The sequence below is a fragment of the Hevea brasiliensis genome, chromosome 7 (assembly GCF_030052815.1).
Source record: "Hevea brasiliensis isolate MT/VB/25A 57/8 chromosome 7, ASM3005281v1, whole genome shotgun sequence".
Classification (NCBI taxonomy): Eukaryota; Viridiplantae; Streptophyta; class Magnoliopsida; order Malpighiales; family Euphorbiaceae; genus Hevea; species Hevea brasiliensis.
In genome coordinates, this window is record NC_079499.1 from 4,634,183 (window position 1) to 4,648,059 (window position 13,877).

The following is a 13,877-nucleotide window of genomic DNA, read 5'->3' on the forward strand; positions in this document are numbered from 1 at the left end:
TGAAAATTACAATTTTGGACAGGACACGCAACCCTCAATTGTCACGTCTCAGCGAATCAGCAGAGGAAGCGTGGCAATATGTAATGACTCGCTCGTATCTTCTAGACCCATCCACTCAGAGTCGGTTCGATTAAATTTTGAACCGAAATAAATTAACATTTTACGGGTTCGACTTGGATCGGAACTGTCTATGGGTTAGTCTCAGTTCCTCTCTTTAAACCACAAACTAGATCAAATTATAATCGGCGGTTCGATTAAATTTTTAGAGTCAGTTAGGTTTGTTGCACGTAATTTTTTAAAAATAAAAATGCTAATTTATCTTTATTAACAATTATATAATGATTAATTTCAATAATATTTTCAAAAAAGATGAAACAATATAAATATCCATCAAATTAATTTCCATTAATCAAAACTAAAAATTCTTCTTATTTCTTTTTTAACTAATTTTTAGAGTAGAATTAAATCTAACTTATTTTCTTTATTTAACAATAAATTTTATAATTCAAATATTTATATCTAGATATAAGAGTATATTATCTCATTTTAATTAATTTTTGATATGAAATTGAGTATAATTATTTAAATTTTATAAAAAATAATCATTAAATGAATTAAAATATAACTACCAAACATGATAATTCAATGTTTAATATAATGAAATAATTTTATTTTAATTTAATTTGACTCCTTACATCAATTTAATGATTAAATATTATTTTTATTTAAAAATATAATAAAAAAATAATTAATTAATTATAATTTATCTAATTGAATATCATTTTAAAAATAATAATTAAATTAAATCGAAAATATTAATTGATATCTTCAAATATTAAATTTAAAAAAATTATAGAAAAAATCAAAGGAGAAAAATTTCTGTTTATGCCCCCACAATTTTTCTCTAATTACGAAAAAGGTTTGGACCGTGCACTCTGTCCCCCCGTCGCCGGACATCCTCCTTGTGCGGTCCATGTCACAACTCTCTGCCTCGTGTCACAATTGTTTTTTTAATTTCGGACTCCAAAGCGTTTAATTAATTGCGGACGCCAAAAGGTTTTTGTTAAATAATTTAATTTTTGCTTGGGTACAGGTGTTCCGTTGGCGATATTTATCGGTTGGGCTGTCGCCTCTAAAATCGAGTGAGAAGGGGTTATTACTTGATTACATGACCTTGTGTGGGTCCCATGAGGTCCTAACTACTACATGTCGAGCACTGTGATGTTCGGTCCCACCTTGTCGGCTTGTCGTTTGGAGCTCGTGGCGATGGGTCCCATCTCACAACCAAGGAAAATAAATGGGTCCCGCTTCTGGATGTGGAAGTTTCCTATGTTTTCTTATTTTGCTTTTGTTTTGCTTCCTCTTGTTGTAGTGTTTGTATATCTCGCGATATGAGAAGATACTTTGGGTTTCCCGGGCTCGGCCTTCCTGTGCTGAGATTATATGTATTTCTTATTAATAATTTATATTTTAAAATAAATATACAAAATATACACATACTATTAAAGATAAATATTTTTTATTTAATTAATTATTTATATATATAAATTTAAATAATAAATATTTAATTCATAAATTGTAAATTTTATATAAAATATCCAATTAGTTATCATCTATAGTCGGTGACTGCCACCAGTGATGGCTAGATGTAGAAAGATTTTGAAAATAGTAGAGAAATTGAAAATATCGGAGAGAAAAGAGATATAGGGAAATGAGGAGGCAAAAGGAAGGAGGGCGCATAAAGCAGACAGGTGGGGTCCAATCCAATCCACCCATCTTTCTCTTTCTCATCTCTCTTTCCTTTCATTTCCTTTCCTTTCCTTTCCCATTCTCATTTACTTCCCTTTCACAGCACCCCCTAAACTCAAACATTCCAAATACCATCTCCATTCTTATATCCTCCCTCCTCCTCCTCCTTCTCCTCCTTGTCTTCTTCTTTTTCATGCAACTTGTATTGGGTGGCGGCGGTGGTGTTAAGACATCCTCCATGTCGACGGTGTCCGGGGAGGGCAATACTGCTATGTCATCTGAGGATTCTTCTAGCCCCGATGAGGCTGAGCTCGAGCTCGGTCTTGGCTTGAGTCTTGGTGGTTTCAAGGCTCAACAAACAGCGGTCAAGACTAAATATGCTAGAATTTTGACTGCTAAGGATTTGCCTTCTGGTGTTTCTACTTCTTCTTCTTGTACTTCATCGTCTTCTTCCACGTTGAGTAGAGCTAACGCCACGGCTGGGACCAAGAGGAGTGCTGATTCTGTCTCTGCCCCTAATGGTGCTTCCAGGTATAAATTCAATCGTTTGATCGTCAATTCTCTATTTTTAACTTCTTTCCCTTTTTTTAATCAAAATTGAGGTATTTTATATTCACCATGTTAGCTTCTATTGATCCAATGTTTTATCTTAATTATTATGGTCATAAATAAATGAGATCATTGCTATATGTTCACTTTTACTCACCCTCTTTGGCATGAATCAAAACGGAATTAGGTTCTTAATTATCTGATTTTGGAATTTAATGGATCTAATCAATCACCTGAATTTCTAAATTTCCTCAAAAAATAATAAAAATGGTAGAATTTTGTGACCAATTTCTTACCTTCAACCAAAGGTTCAGCCTGGCTTGGTTCAGTGCTGAAGGCATATCACGGCAGGTGTCAAGGATCGAGTCCAACTCCCCAATTCCCCTATAAAAAAAATGTTTCTATACCAGTTAATGAATAAGAGTAAACAAGTTTCCAAAGGGTGTTCAGCCACCAGAGAAAGCTCCTTATTTGCTTTTAGATAGGCCTACTGCCGTGCCTCTCGTATATCTGTCCCATCATTTTAATAGCTAGATGAATTTTTTACCCCACCTTTCTTGCACGTGAAGACAACAAGATGGCTCAAATCTATGATCTCTGTCGAAACCCCCCTTGATGCCTGCATCCTGGTCCACTGGGCCTGGGTTGCTGAAATTCATATGAATGTAGTGTTATCGGCAATAGGTGTGCTTTGTTTCTCTTCATGCTTTCGTTTTGTTTCCATTTAGATTTTTCATAAGTTTGCTATTCAGTCCATTTTGGGTTACAACTAATTGATCCAACCTGGAAATAACTTAAGAAAAATTAAGGTTTAATTAGTAACACGTTTTACTTCAATTGGTATAAGATACTTATTTTCTTTACTACTTCAATTTATGTAATGTGAACTTGACATTTTTCAATTTATATGAAATGCGACGAAGAACTATTGGATCATATGCAGTCGATATAAATTCAGAGTTAAAAGAGATATATATTTTAGAAGCAATCCTTAGCTCCTTACACCACTCTTTCTAGATTGGATCTGACCTTCTCAAATGCAAAGAAATGACTGATTCTGCAATTCATGAATTTAAGTTAATGTGGAGAATATAAATTATCTTTAAAATTTGAAGAGTGTTTGCCTTTAATTTATATAATTTTAAATAAGTCTATTGGTATTTTGTGGTAATAATCTTTTGGCTTGTAAGCTAAGTACTGTAGAAATGAAAATGCAAATTTAAGCAATAATATAATGTGCAAATACAGCTAAAAAGCAAAATATAGAAACAAAGGTTGCAAAGTTAAAAGGATTGATGAATTTGAATCGTAAGCCCATGTTCTAGGTTCTTTACAAATTTTGAATACTATTTGAATATTCTTTATCACAAGTTAAAATAGTTCCAGTGACTAATATGAGATCTTAAATTGGAATGATTACTAATGTGGTCCTTAGTTCAATAAACTGAAAAGGTATGACCTCTAGATTTGGAAAGGATTATTCAATAAATTGCTTAAAACTATGAATGGAACTGCTACAATTTCATACAGTCACCAGAAGGGAGGGGTGCTGGTTATGGCACTGTAACTAGATTTAGAAACTCCAGTGTCAGGAGCCCTGGGTTCCTTCTTCCCTCTGCCTATGATTGTCAAGGTTTGGCTCTGGAAGCGGTGTTGTGTGTACTGGCTTATATAAATGGTTTTATAGGACCATGGCATGAGAAATTAACGGAATATATTTTCTACTGTATTCTGATGGTAATTGATGTTGGCATGATAAACAACTACAAAAACAATCCTACATTATGGAGAAATTTGATGTTCCTTAGCGTTTGTTTAGACCAATCCTAAGTTTTGAACTTTGGTTCATTTTGCATCTTTTTCTATCTTACGAGAGTGGTCTAGTCATTTTATTCTGTGTTTTTTTTCCTTCCCCATTCACCATCCTCTCGCAGCACGTGATGCACCATTATTTGAACCTAGCTTATTTGCTGGGGTGTTCCTGATAACTTGTAGTTTCTGGTCATCAATAATTGCTTGTTGGACTTTTTTGTGTTAGGCAGTAATGCTTTTCACTTTCAAAAATGAAAACACCATTCTTCTCTTCTCTGTAGGTATTTTGTAACTTGAGGTCCTATTATAGTCTTCCACACTAATAAATACTTAATGTTCCCCTACGCAGATGATTGTTTGATTAAATAGTGTCAATTATTTGTAGGAAATTCAAAGTTGAGCCATGCAATTAATCCTTGTTATTGTCCCCCTTCCCCTCCCTTCCCCTTTATGAGTAACATTTAAATGTAACCCAATCCATTTCATCCCCATACCAGCTGAGCTAAGGCCTTCAGGCATGGCTATGAATGCAGTGTGAAAAGTTTTTGTTCTTATTCCAGTACTTGGTAACTTTTTGATATAGGTTAATTCTTTTTGGTGAAGCAGCCTTTATCGTTTTATAGTTAACATTTTAAATATGCTTTCTTCAATTCATGGGATTGATTTTTTCTTTTATTGTTTTTGGTTTCAACTTTGAATCAGTCAAGTTGTTGGTTGGCCTCCAATAAGAGCTTATAGAATGAACAGCATGGTTAATCAGGCAAAGTCAGTGGCCACTGAAGAATATAACTCAGTAATTGGAAAAAATAAAAATAATACTGCTGTGCTGGATAAGACTAACAATGGAAGCAACATGAACAGCAATAATTTCAAGGTCAGGACTTCCTTCTTTGTTAAGGTGAATATGGATGGGATTGCCATAGGAAGAAAGGTTGATCTTAATGCTTCTGGGTGCTATGAAGCCTTAGCCCAAACCTTGGAAGATATGTTCCTTCGACCCATCCCAACCATTAATGCAATGCGTAAGTTTTTCCTATCCTTTTCATATCAATCCTCCAAAGCTGTCTACCCATTTTAGGACTGAATTACAAGTTTCAAAAGCCATGCAAGTTGGATCTTACTGGCATTATTGGTCTTCTAGAAAGTTTGTTGTAATTGTGTTCAATATGTTCTGAAATTTGTATGCTTTGTGATTTATGATATTATCTTTAATTCTATAGTTTATTTGATAATTCATGATACAGATATTGATAGGAAATACACCAGATCGTCTGCTTAATTTTATACATTGTGAAAATGTTTATTAATCTTGATTATTTATTCTGATTTCAAAAATCAGAGTTTCTTGAGAATTGCAGAAATATATTGGGATTCCGGATAAAATTTTTAAATCCTGTATTCTGGGATTCCATTGTGTTAAATGTTCACATGCATAATGCCAGTAATTGGGGGCTGAAGCTGTTCATTATGTCTATTAGCATCTACCTAGAGTGTATTTGTAATTTGATTGATGGTGGAATTATATGTGTAATAGGATCAAGTGCACCAGAGCATAATCTAATGGTAGATGCAACAAGATGCCCAAAATTGCTGGATGGTTCATCCGAGTTTGTGCTCACCTACGAGGACAAGGAAGGGGATTGGATGCTTGTTGGAGATGTTCCTTGGGGGTTTGTTTCCATTCAACATATGCATCTGTTCATTTATGTTTAACACCTGACGCAATAAAAGTCTGAAAATATTTTCTAAGCTGAAAGCCAAGGCCTTGTGGCAAGCAAGCAAATCAGAGCTACTATATTGTTCTGTCAGATTTGCAGATTATGACAGCAAAAAAAAGGCATGGTGCTAGTTACCAACACATAGGTGCTATTCATCTTTATAGAGAGAGCACTGGTGCCCCATATTTAGTGGGGAAAAAGTAGATAAGAAAATAAGGAATTCGGAGAAGGAGAAACAGAACAAAGGAATAAGTGAAAGGAAAAGAAAAGGGAAAAAGAAGAATAATATAGATACATACTTTTGATTTTCTTTTGTACTTTCTTTATGCTTGCTCTTTTTTTATTTTTTTGGTAGCATCTTCTCTTTTTTTTTCTTTTGCATTTGCTTATGCTTTCTTGACAAATTAATGCTTAAGCATTTTTAGCTTCTTTTGAGCCATTTTGTTTACAATCGGGAAAAAGTGGGCAAGTAATGAAAGAATTGGGAGAAACACAGCAAAGGAATAAATGAAAGATAAAGAAAAGGGAAGAAGAGGAATATAATTACATACTTTATTTCTTTTTTTGTACTTTCTTTATGTTTTCTTGACAATTTAATGCTTCAGCAATTTTATTTTTCTTGAGTGCGATTTTGTTTGGCATATTCACATTAATTTTTTTACTATTCAATTTGATTTTTGGCTTTCAGGATGTTCCTTAGCTCTGTGAAGAGGCTCAGAATCATGAGAAGATCTGAAGCAACTGGACTTGGTAAACAAACATGAAATCAACATTCTGATTCACCCCTGAAGCTGCGCTTAATGTACTAATTATGTGAGGTTAATTTCTAATTTGTAGCTCCAAGGTTGCAAGAAAGGAATGGGAGACAAAGAAGCAAGCTTATCTAGGCTTTTCCCTTAAACTTGAGTTAGATGAAGAAAATCTATGGCTTGAAGAGTGATATACAAAGGAGAAAGTGATAATAATGAAAGCATTTTAAAATAGTACTGACTGGTTTTCTGCTGCATTGAGTTGGCTTTTTGGTTGCTGTATTTTCCTATCATGATAAATTTGTTCATTCTTGTTCTACCTCAGAAAATGCTAGCCTCGCTTTTTTTTTCCCAACACAACCACTTTCACTTTTCCGTGTAGTATGCTCAATACTTGCATAGTTCAGTGAATGCTATTTGCTAATCCTGTAAATTCCAGTGTGCTGAATTGCTTTCTCATCTTTGTGAATGCAAAGGATATTCATGTTCTTGAAACGTTTCTACTTCATTTTCCAGTTGAATCCTGCAAATTTTGATCTTTGCTTAATCACACGCGCTGAAGCATTCTTAAAATACGCTCATTATTTTGGACTTGCAGAATCCTTTGTCGGTGCGTCGTCTCACGTTCAACTTTGTAGATTTGCCTGTTTTGTCCGAGTCTCAACTTACCAAACAAGAAAGAGCATTTTATTTGCTTGGAGAATCAAATTGCATGTACCCGCTAATTTTCTGGGCAACACTTGGAACAACTGAATACAAACATAAACCAATACTACATACAAAAGAGAAATTAAAAAAAATAATAACAATAATGGCTCAGGGAACTATTTAATTTTATGCCCCTATACAAGGCCATTTACAGGTGATGTGCTAAAGACAGGCTTGTCTTTTTTCCTGTTGTATTCACTGCTGTTACCACTACTTTTTCTCCTTGGCTTTGCCTCGCCGAGCATTGTGATCACATCCCTCATGGATGGTCTTTCCTTGGGGAGCTTAGCAGTACAGAGAAGTGCTATCCTAAGAACTAACAGCATCTCTTCTCGAACATGATTGCAATTGCCTACGTTTTTGTCTAGTGCTTCTTCTAAAGGTCTGTTATCCATAATCTTTTTACGAATCCATTCAACAATGTCGACAGATTCTCCAAATTCAGGATCTAATGGTCGATTTCCAGTGAGAAGTTCTAGCAGAACTACTCCATAGCTGTAAATGTCAATCTTTTGATCTACCTTCAAGGTGTATCCATATTCTGCCAAATGATAGAAAGAAAACGTCACGACTGGGCAACCAAATGAGAATCATATTTGATGAGTAAGGCTATGGATTGAAACCTACCTGGAGCGATGTATCCATAGGATCCGGCCACCATGGAAACTGTCTCATTCTTCCGAATCATCATTCTTGCCAATCCAAAATCGGCAATTCTTGCCTCAAGATTTGCATCAAGCAGTATGTTATTCGACTTAATGTCACGATGAATTATTGGGGGGTGACAATCATGATGCAGATAAGCAAGTCCCTGTGCAATCCCAACTGCTATATTATATCTAGAAACCCAATCCACCAGCATTCTCTCTGCTTGTTTACCATGCAAGGCTTCTCCAAGATTGCCATTGGGCATGTACTCGTATACTATCATGATGTCAGTATCATTATGAAGAAAGCCTAAAAGCCGAACAATATTTCGATGCCTTAATTTCCCCAGGAGATTGACCTCTCCAACAAAATCATCACTGCTTCCTGTTTGAATGTCTGTTCCTGATCTCCATAACTTCTTAACTGCAACAACTGTGTTTAACCGAGGCATCTCAGCCTTGTAAACAGTCCCAGTTGCTTCCATTCCAATCACATTGGATTCCTTAAGACACGCTAGAATGTCCATGCTGGTGAAACCTAGCCTCTGGAATGCCATCAATCTCCATGGCCACTCTCCTTTGCCCATTTCGAAACTTTCTTCGAAGCAACTTCCATTCGAATAACATCTTTTGTAAAGAGATCGTGCACCAATGAGCGCAATTATAATGGCAAAAACTGATGAAATTCCAAATATCCATCCGGCAACAATCCGCTTTGTGTGCAAGCCCTTCTGCTGTGATTCAGTAAGTAAATTGTGGCTGCATGGAGGCAGGACACCGCCACAGAGACCTAAATTGCCTATAAGATCATCTGGATTGATTGTTTTTAAAACACCAATTTCAGGAACTGGACCTTCTAGCCTGTTGTATGAAACATTTAGAACTTCTAAGGTAGGGGAGGTGCCAAAATTTTCAGGTATTCCACCTGTTAAAGAGTTGTTTGACAGATCAAGAATTGCCAATGAGGGCATAATTGCAATTGCTTTTGGGATTTCTCCAGTCAACTGATTGTTCTTTAGATTCAAATTTACCAATTTCTGACATGAAGCAATGCTAGCTGGAATGGTTCCTGAGAAATGGTTTGACGAGAGTTCAAGCACAGAAAGTGAAGGACAGTCCTGGAACTGATCTGGGATTTCACCATCTAAGTTATTAAATGAGGCCATAAAAGTTTGCAGATTTGGAATTGCAAGAATTGTGGAAGGTAGAGAAGAACTGAGGTGGTTTCTAGAGAGATCAATTAAAGAAAGTGATGAAGAAGCAGCAAGATCATTTGGGATTTGACCTGTCAGGCTATTATTTGCCAACTCTAACCTTTGAAGCTTCGCAAGTTTACCAAGCCCAACTGGAATTGTCCCAGAAAGAAAATTGTTCTGCATACGAACACGAACAAGTGAAAGACATGTTGATAAGCTTGGGGGAATTGGACCTGAGAAGGCATTGTTGAAAAGAATGAGCTTGGTGAGATTACCACCACTGCACAAGCCTGCTGGAATCTCACCAGAGAATGAATTGGATGATACGTCCAACCACTGCAATGCTGAATTCTTGCCTAGATTAATAGGCAAGGGACCTGCAAGTGAATTGTTCCACAGCTCAAGCACCTGTAATTGATTCAACCCTCCAAGTCCAGCAGGAACAGCTCCTGACAGCTGGTTGCACATCAGATTCAAGAGCTTTAAATTTTTCAACTCAGCAATCGCAGCTGGAATTTCTCCTGATAACATGTTATCAGAGAGATCCAGAAGTTGCAGAGAAGTCATGTTGCCAATTGCATCAGGAATCTTGCCTTGCAAATTGTTCTGATAAAAGAACACCGTCTCAAGTTCCTTAAGCCTCCCCAATCCAGCTGGAATCTCATCGCCTAGATTGCCAACAGCCAAATCAAGATACTTCAGATTGGTGAGATTTCCAAACTCTGCTGGAATCCCACCTTCAAAAGCATTGTATCCAATTATTATTGTCTCAAGTGATGAAAGCTGACCCAGCTCTGCTGGTATTTCGCCGGTGAGATTGTTCCCAGAAAGTCCAAGAAACTTTAACTTCTGCAAATTCTTGAAAGATTTTGGAATGGAGCCTTCAAAGAAACTCCCTCTGAGATCAAGTGTCTCCAGCAAAGTTGCATTGCCAATATCCTCAGGAATAAATCCTGAGAAGTTGTTGCTCGAAGCATTTAGCAAACTAAGACCAGCTGCTCTTCCAAGCCCAATCGGAAAGCTACCAACAAATAAGTTCTGGCTCACATCAATGCTTATCAGCGAAGTGAGATTGGAAATAGCTTTTGTCAAAAATGAAGAGAACCCATTGCAGCACAAGTTGAGAGAAGACAGGCTTCGTAGCTGTTGCATATCATCTGATATACGGCCACTGAGATTCATGTGGGAGAGATCAAGAGTTTCAACAGCTCCATGAGGATCGCACCACACTCCAGTCCAGTTACAGTGAGTTGTAGTGTTGGACAATTTCCAATCTTGAAGCTTATTTAAGGGATCCAAAAGGGCCCTTTTTATCGATAGCAGAGCTGATGCTTCTTCATTCAAAGCAGCAGAACCAAAAGAGTGAAAACCAATGCAAGAGCAGAAGAAGAAAACCAAGATTCTCAACTTCATATTGTTCTTCCTCATTGGTTCTTGAGTTACTCTCTTAGTTCTCTGCCATATTTTCACTCAGATTTTTTCAGTGGAAAGAGACAGAGAGAAAGGAAGCATGTGTCTGCGCATGTGAAAAAGGTATATGGGAAGAAATAGAAAGAAAAGACTGGTTAAGGAGTAAGAGTAGGTATATATAAATAATAAAGAAAAGGATGATTAGATTAATTATGGAGAGCTCGTGAGCTCTCGGGTTCTGCAACAGCTCAGCTGTAATAAGCAAGCAATGACTAGTGACGGGGAAGCTTTTGGAGTCATTGGAAGTTTCTCCGACATCAAACATGGTTAGAGAATGTGTTCCTCACCACTGGTACCTATGCATTCTTCTACTTCTTTGTTACAGTAAAAGTCTACCACTTGAAGTAATGTCTTAATATATTAATTTCTTTCAAACAGTTCTTTAAATTTTTTTTTTTTATTATTTTGATTCTGATTCAATTTAAACTCAAGCCCCATTAATTTTTAGGTTGATATGTTTCTTTTCAAGTTTAAGTTTTACAAGTAGCAGTAAACTAAGAGTGATTGATCTAACAGTTGGGATGAGTGAGCTATATTTGAGTGGATGAGTACCTGAGATCTTTTACAGCAGATTAATTAAACCTTTCAAGTCAAGATCTAGTGGTGTGTGTGTGTGCAGCCTTGCCAAAGCTGCTAGTAAATTATCGTTGAAAAGCTGCTTTTTAAGTAGCTTACATGGGGTTTTGTGAGGAACCCAAAGTTGCATATATGCTCAAAATCATTATTTTTGGATTAAATGCTGAAGTGTAACTTCTAAGCATGTCAAAAGGGTTTTTTTTTTTTAATTTATTTTATATAAATATAACAAGAATTTGGGAATCATGGGATTGATGTAGTACCATATGATTTACCAGAGGAAGTGCTGTGTCTCTTCTAATTTAAGATATAATGAAAACAGATCAGCACTATCATTAATTGATTAATTAAGTGGGGATTAAATATGCTTGTGAATAGGTTAGTTATTTGTTATGATGATTGAGTGAGATGGAATCTTTCCATGTTCTGTGTTAAGCCTAAAACACAAACTAGGCCAAAAATGACCATGTTCTTTTCATTTTCTTCACCTTTGGATCAATACTTGATGTGGGCAACACCAATTTTGACATTTAGGGCCCTTTTTTATGTTAAGGGCATGATCATTGAAAATTTCTACGGATGTGGTGGCTAATAGGACTGAACAGTAAACAAAAATTTATATAGTGATTTCAATTTATGGATGAAAGAAAATAAAAAATAAATAAATAATTATTATTTAGTCTTTATATTTTGATGAAATTAATTATTTAATTTATGTATTTTAAAAAATTTACTATTTAATCTTTATATTTTATTTTTATTAAATTATTTAGTTATTCCGTCAAATTTTTCATTATTTATACTACTTAAATTATTGTTTAGTCTCTCTATTTTTAAAAAAAATAATTATTTAATATCCGCATTTTAAAAAGTAATACTATTTAGTCCTTCAATTAAATGAAACTAATTAATTAGTCTTTTTATTTTGAAAAATATATTATTAGCTAAAAATAGAAATTTTTCGATGTGAAGACTAAATCTGAATTCACTTTTTTTTTTAATTTCTAATCCTTTGAATATCATTTTTTATGTTTTCTCTATTTGAAAATAATTTTTCTTGATTATTTAGAAATTTAAGAAAATTAATTAACTTTTTTGTATAGACAGCTTATATCATTTTTATCAATAGATGAACAAAAAAAAAAGAGAAAATGAGAGAAAAAAAAGGTGTGGATTTAGAGAAAAAAAAACATAAAGAAAGAAATAACGGAATATAAGAAAGAAATAAAATGAAGGAAATTATGATATTTTATGTATAAAAAAAATAATTATAAAATCAAATAGTTAATTCAATTAAATTAAAAGGACAAAATAATATATTTTTTTAATATATAGAAATTAACTAATTAGTTTCACTAAAATAAAATGATTAAATAATAGATTGATCAATATTAATTAATAAAAAAGTTAATAGAGAGAATAAATAATTTAATGAAAATAAAATATAAATATTAAATAGTATATTTTTTAAAATATATAAATTAAATAATTAATTTTATTAAAATATAAAAATTAAATAATAATTTGCTAGAAAATAAAAATAAAGGGAAGGAAGCAAGAGGAAATGGGAGGAAAGTGATGCACATTGTTAATCATGGTGTGAGCCCACCAACTCCCAATTCATCGTGGGGATAAATATTTTAAAGAAAAAAAAATAGAGAGGAAGAAGTTGTCAATTTTTCACATGCAAACATGTGAAAGGTAGCATTTTTATAAGGAAAACACACAGAATAACTAATCTCAATTTCTTCTAAATAGAAAAGAATATGATTGAAAGGGCAGCTTCCTAGGGAAGCACTTCCTACTTCTCCTTCTTCTTCTTCTTCTTCTTCAGCTTCTGTATTGTTAGGGAGAGAAAAAAAAAATAATATTAAAGATTACAGAGATGTGAGCAATTTGGGAGATTGAAGATGGGGGTGAAAAGGGGATGACGTGGCCCACATGCCCAAACCCTAATTAATCAAATCTGAATCACCCTTCCATTATCTCTAATTCAAGTGCTGATTTCACATGTGTCACATGTTTGTCTTTAATAATAAATATATAATTAAAAATTGTAAATCAAATTGATATATGCACATAATTGCCTAAAAATTAACTATAAGTTATTCAATTAATTATATTATTTAGTACATTACTTTATGGCTTAATGTTTTGCTAATGATAATTGAATTTATTATTTATTTTAGGCATTTAATTTTAATCATAATTCGAAAGATATTGATTAAATCATCTAATATTTTAATATATTGATTAAATATTTTTTAATCAGTTTTTAATATAAAATAACAATCTAATAATTAAACATTATATACGTAATTATGTTTATAAATTTAAAAAAAAAATGTTAATTAGCTATTTTTTGAGAGTCACTGCTAAGTGATTATTATTTGATGGACCCATACATGTATACGTTTCAATATTTTTTGAGTTGTTTTTCTATGTAGTTATAACAGAAGTACTTCATAATTATCCTAAATTTTATTAATATTTGAAAAAATATAAATATTTTATTAATATTATAATATTAAATTAAAATTTAATTTAATTAAAAAATTAAAATTAGTGGGCCCGTCGAGCCCACTTGATGGTTATGTCATCAATTATTTTTTATCAAATGCGTGCATGGGGAAGCCAAAATCTTCTCTTCTTCTTTTTCTTCCTTCTCTAAATCTCTTTCCTTTCCTTTCCTTTCCTTTCCCT

The 13,877-nt window shown here is 33.9% G+C and overlaps 2 protein-coding genes across 2 annotated transcripts; one reads left to right on the plus strand and one right to left on the minus strand.

Annotated features, from left to right (window-relative positions):
• Positions 1-1,696: 1,696 nt before the first annotated feature.
• LOC110655655 (auxin-responsive protein IAA11) lies at positions 1,697-7,072 on the plus strand. The gene is made up of 5 exons (XM_058149822.1): positions 1,697-2,280; positions 4,813-5,132; positions 5,645-5,780; positions 6,517-6,578; positions 6,666-7,072. Exons 1-5 carry the CDS (start codon positions 1,712-1,714, stop codon positions 6,713-6,715), a joined length of 1,137 nt encoding a protein of 378 aa, XP_058005805.1. The 5' UTR covers positions 1,697-1,711; the 3' UTR covers positions 6,716-7,072.
• Positions 7,073-7,242: 170 nt separating this feature from the next.
• LOC110655654 (MDIS1-interacting receptor like kinase 1) lies at positions 7,243-10,675 on the minus strand. The gene is made up of 2 exons (XM_058149821.1): positions 7,913-10,675; positions 7,243-7,826 (listed from the first exon to the last, which is right to left on the minus strand). Exons 1-2 carry the CDS (start codon positions 10,554-10,556, stop codon positions 7,420-7,422), a joined length of 3,051 nt encoding a protein of 1,016 aa, XP_058005804.1. The 5' UTR covers positions 10,557-10,675; the 3' UTR covers positions 7,243-7,419.
• Between the last annotated feature and the right edge of the window lie 3,202 nt (positions 10,676-13,877).

Coding starts and splice junctions, on each gene's coding strand:
- LOC110655655 (XM_058149822.1), top strand. CDS start 1,712: ATGAGGAGGCAAAAGGAAGGAGGGCGCATAAAGCAGACAGGTGGGGTC. Junction 5,781..6,516: donor GTTGGAGATGTTCCTTGGGG/GTTTGTTTCCAT, acceptor TTTGGCTTTCAG/GATGTTCCTTAGCTCTGTGA. Junction 6,579..6,665: donor ATCTGAAGCAACTGGACTTG/GTAAACAAACAT, acceptor TCTAATTTGTAG/CTCCAAGGTTGCAAGAAAGG.
- LOC110655654 (XM_058149821.1), bottom strand. CDS start 10,556: ATGAGGAAGAACAATATGAAGTTGAGAATCTTGGTTTTCTTCTTCTGC. Junction 7,827..7,912: donor CTATGGATACATCGCTCCAG/GTAGGTTTCAAT, acceptor ATCATTTGGCAG/AATATGGATACACCTTGAAG.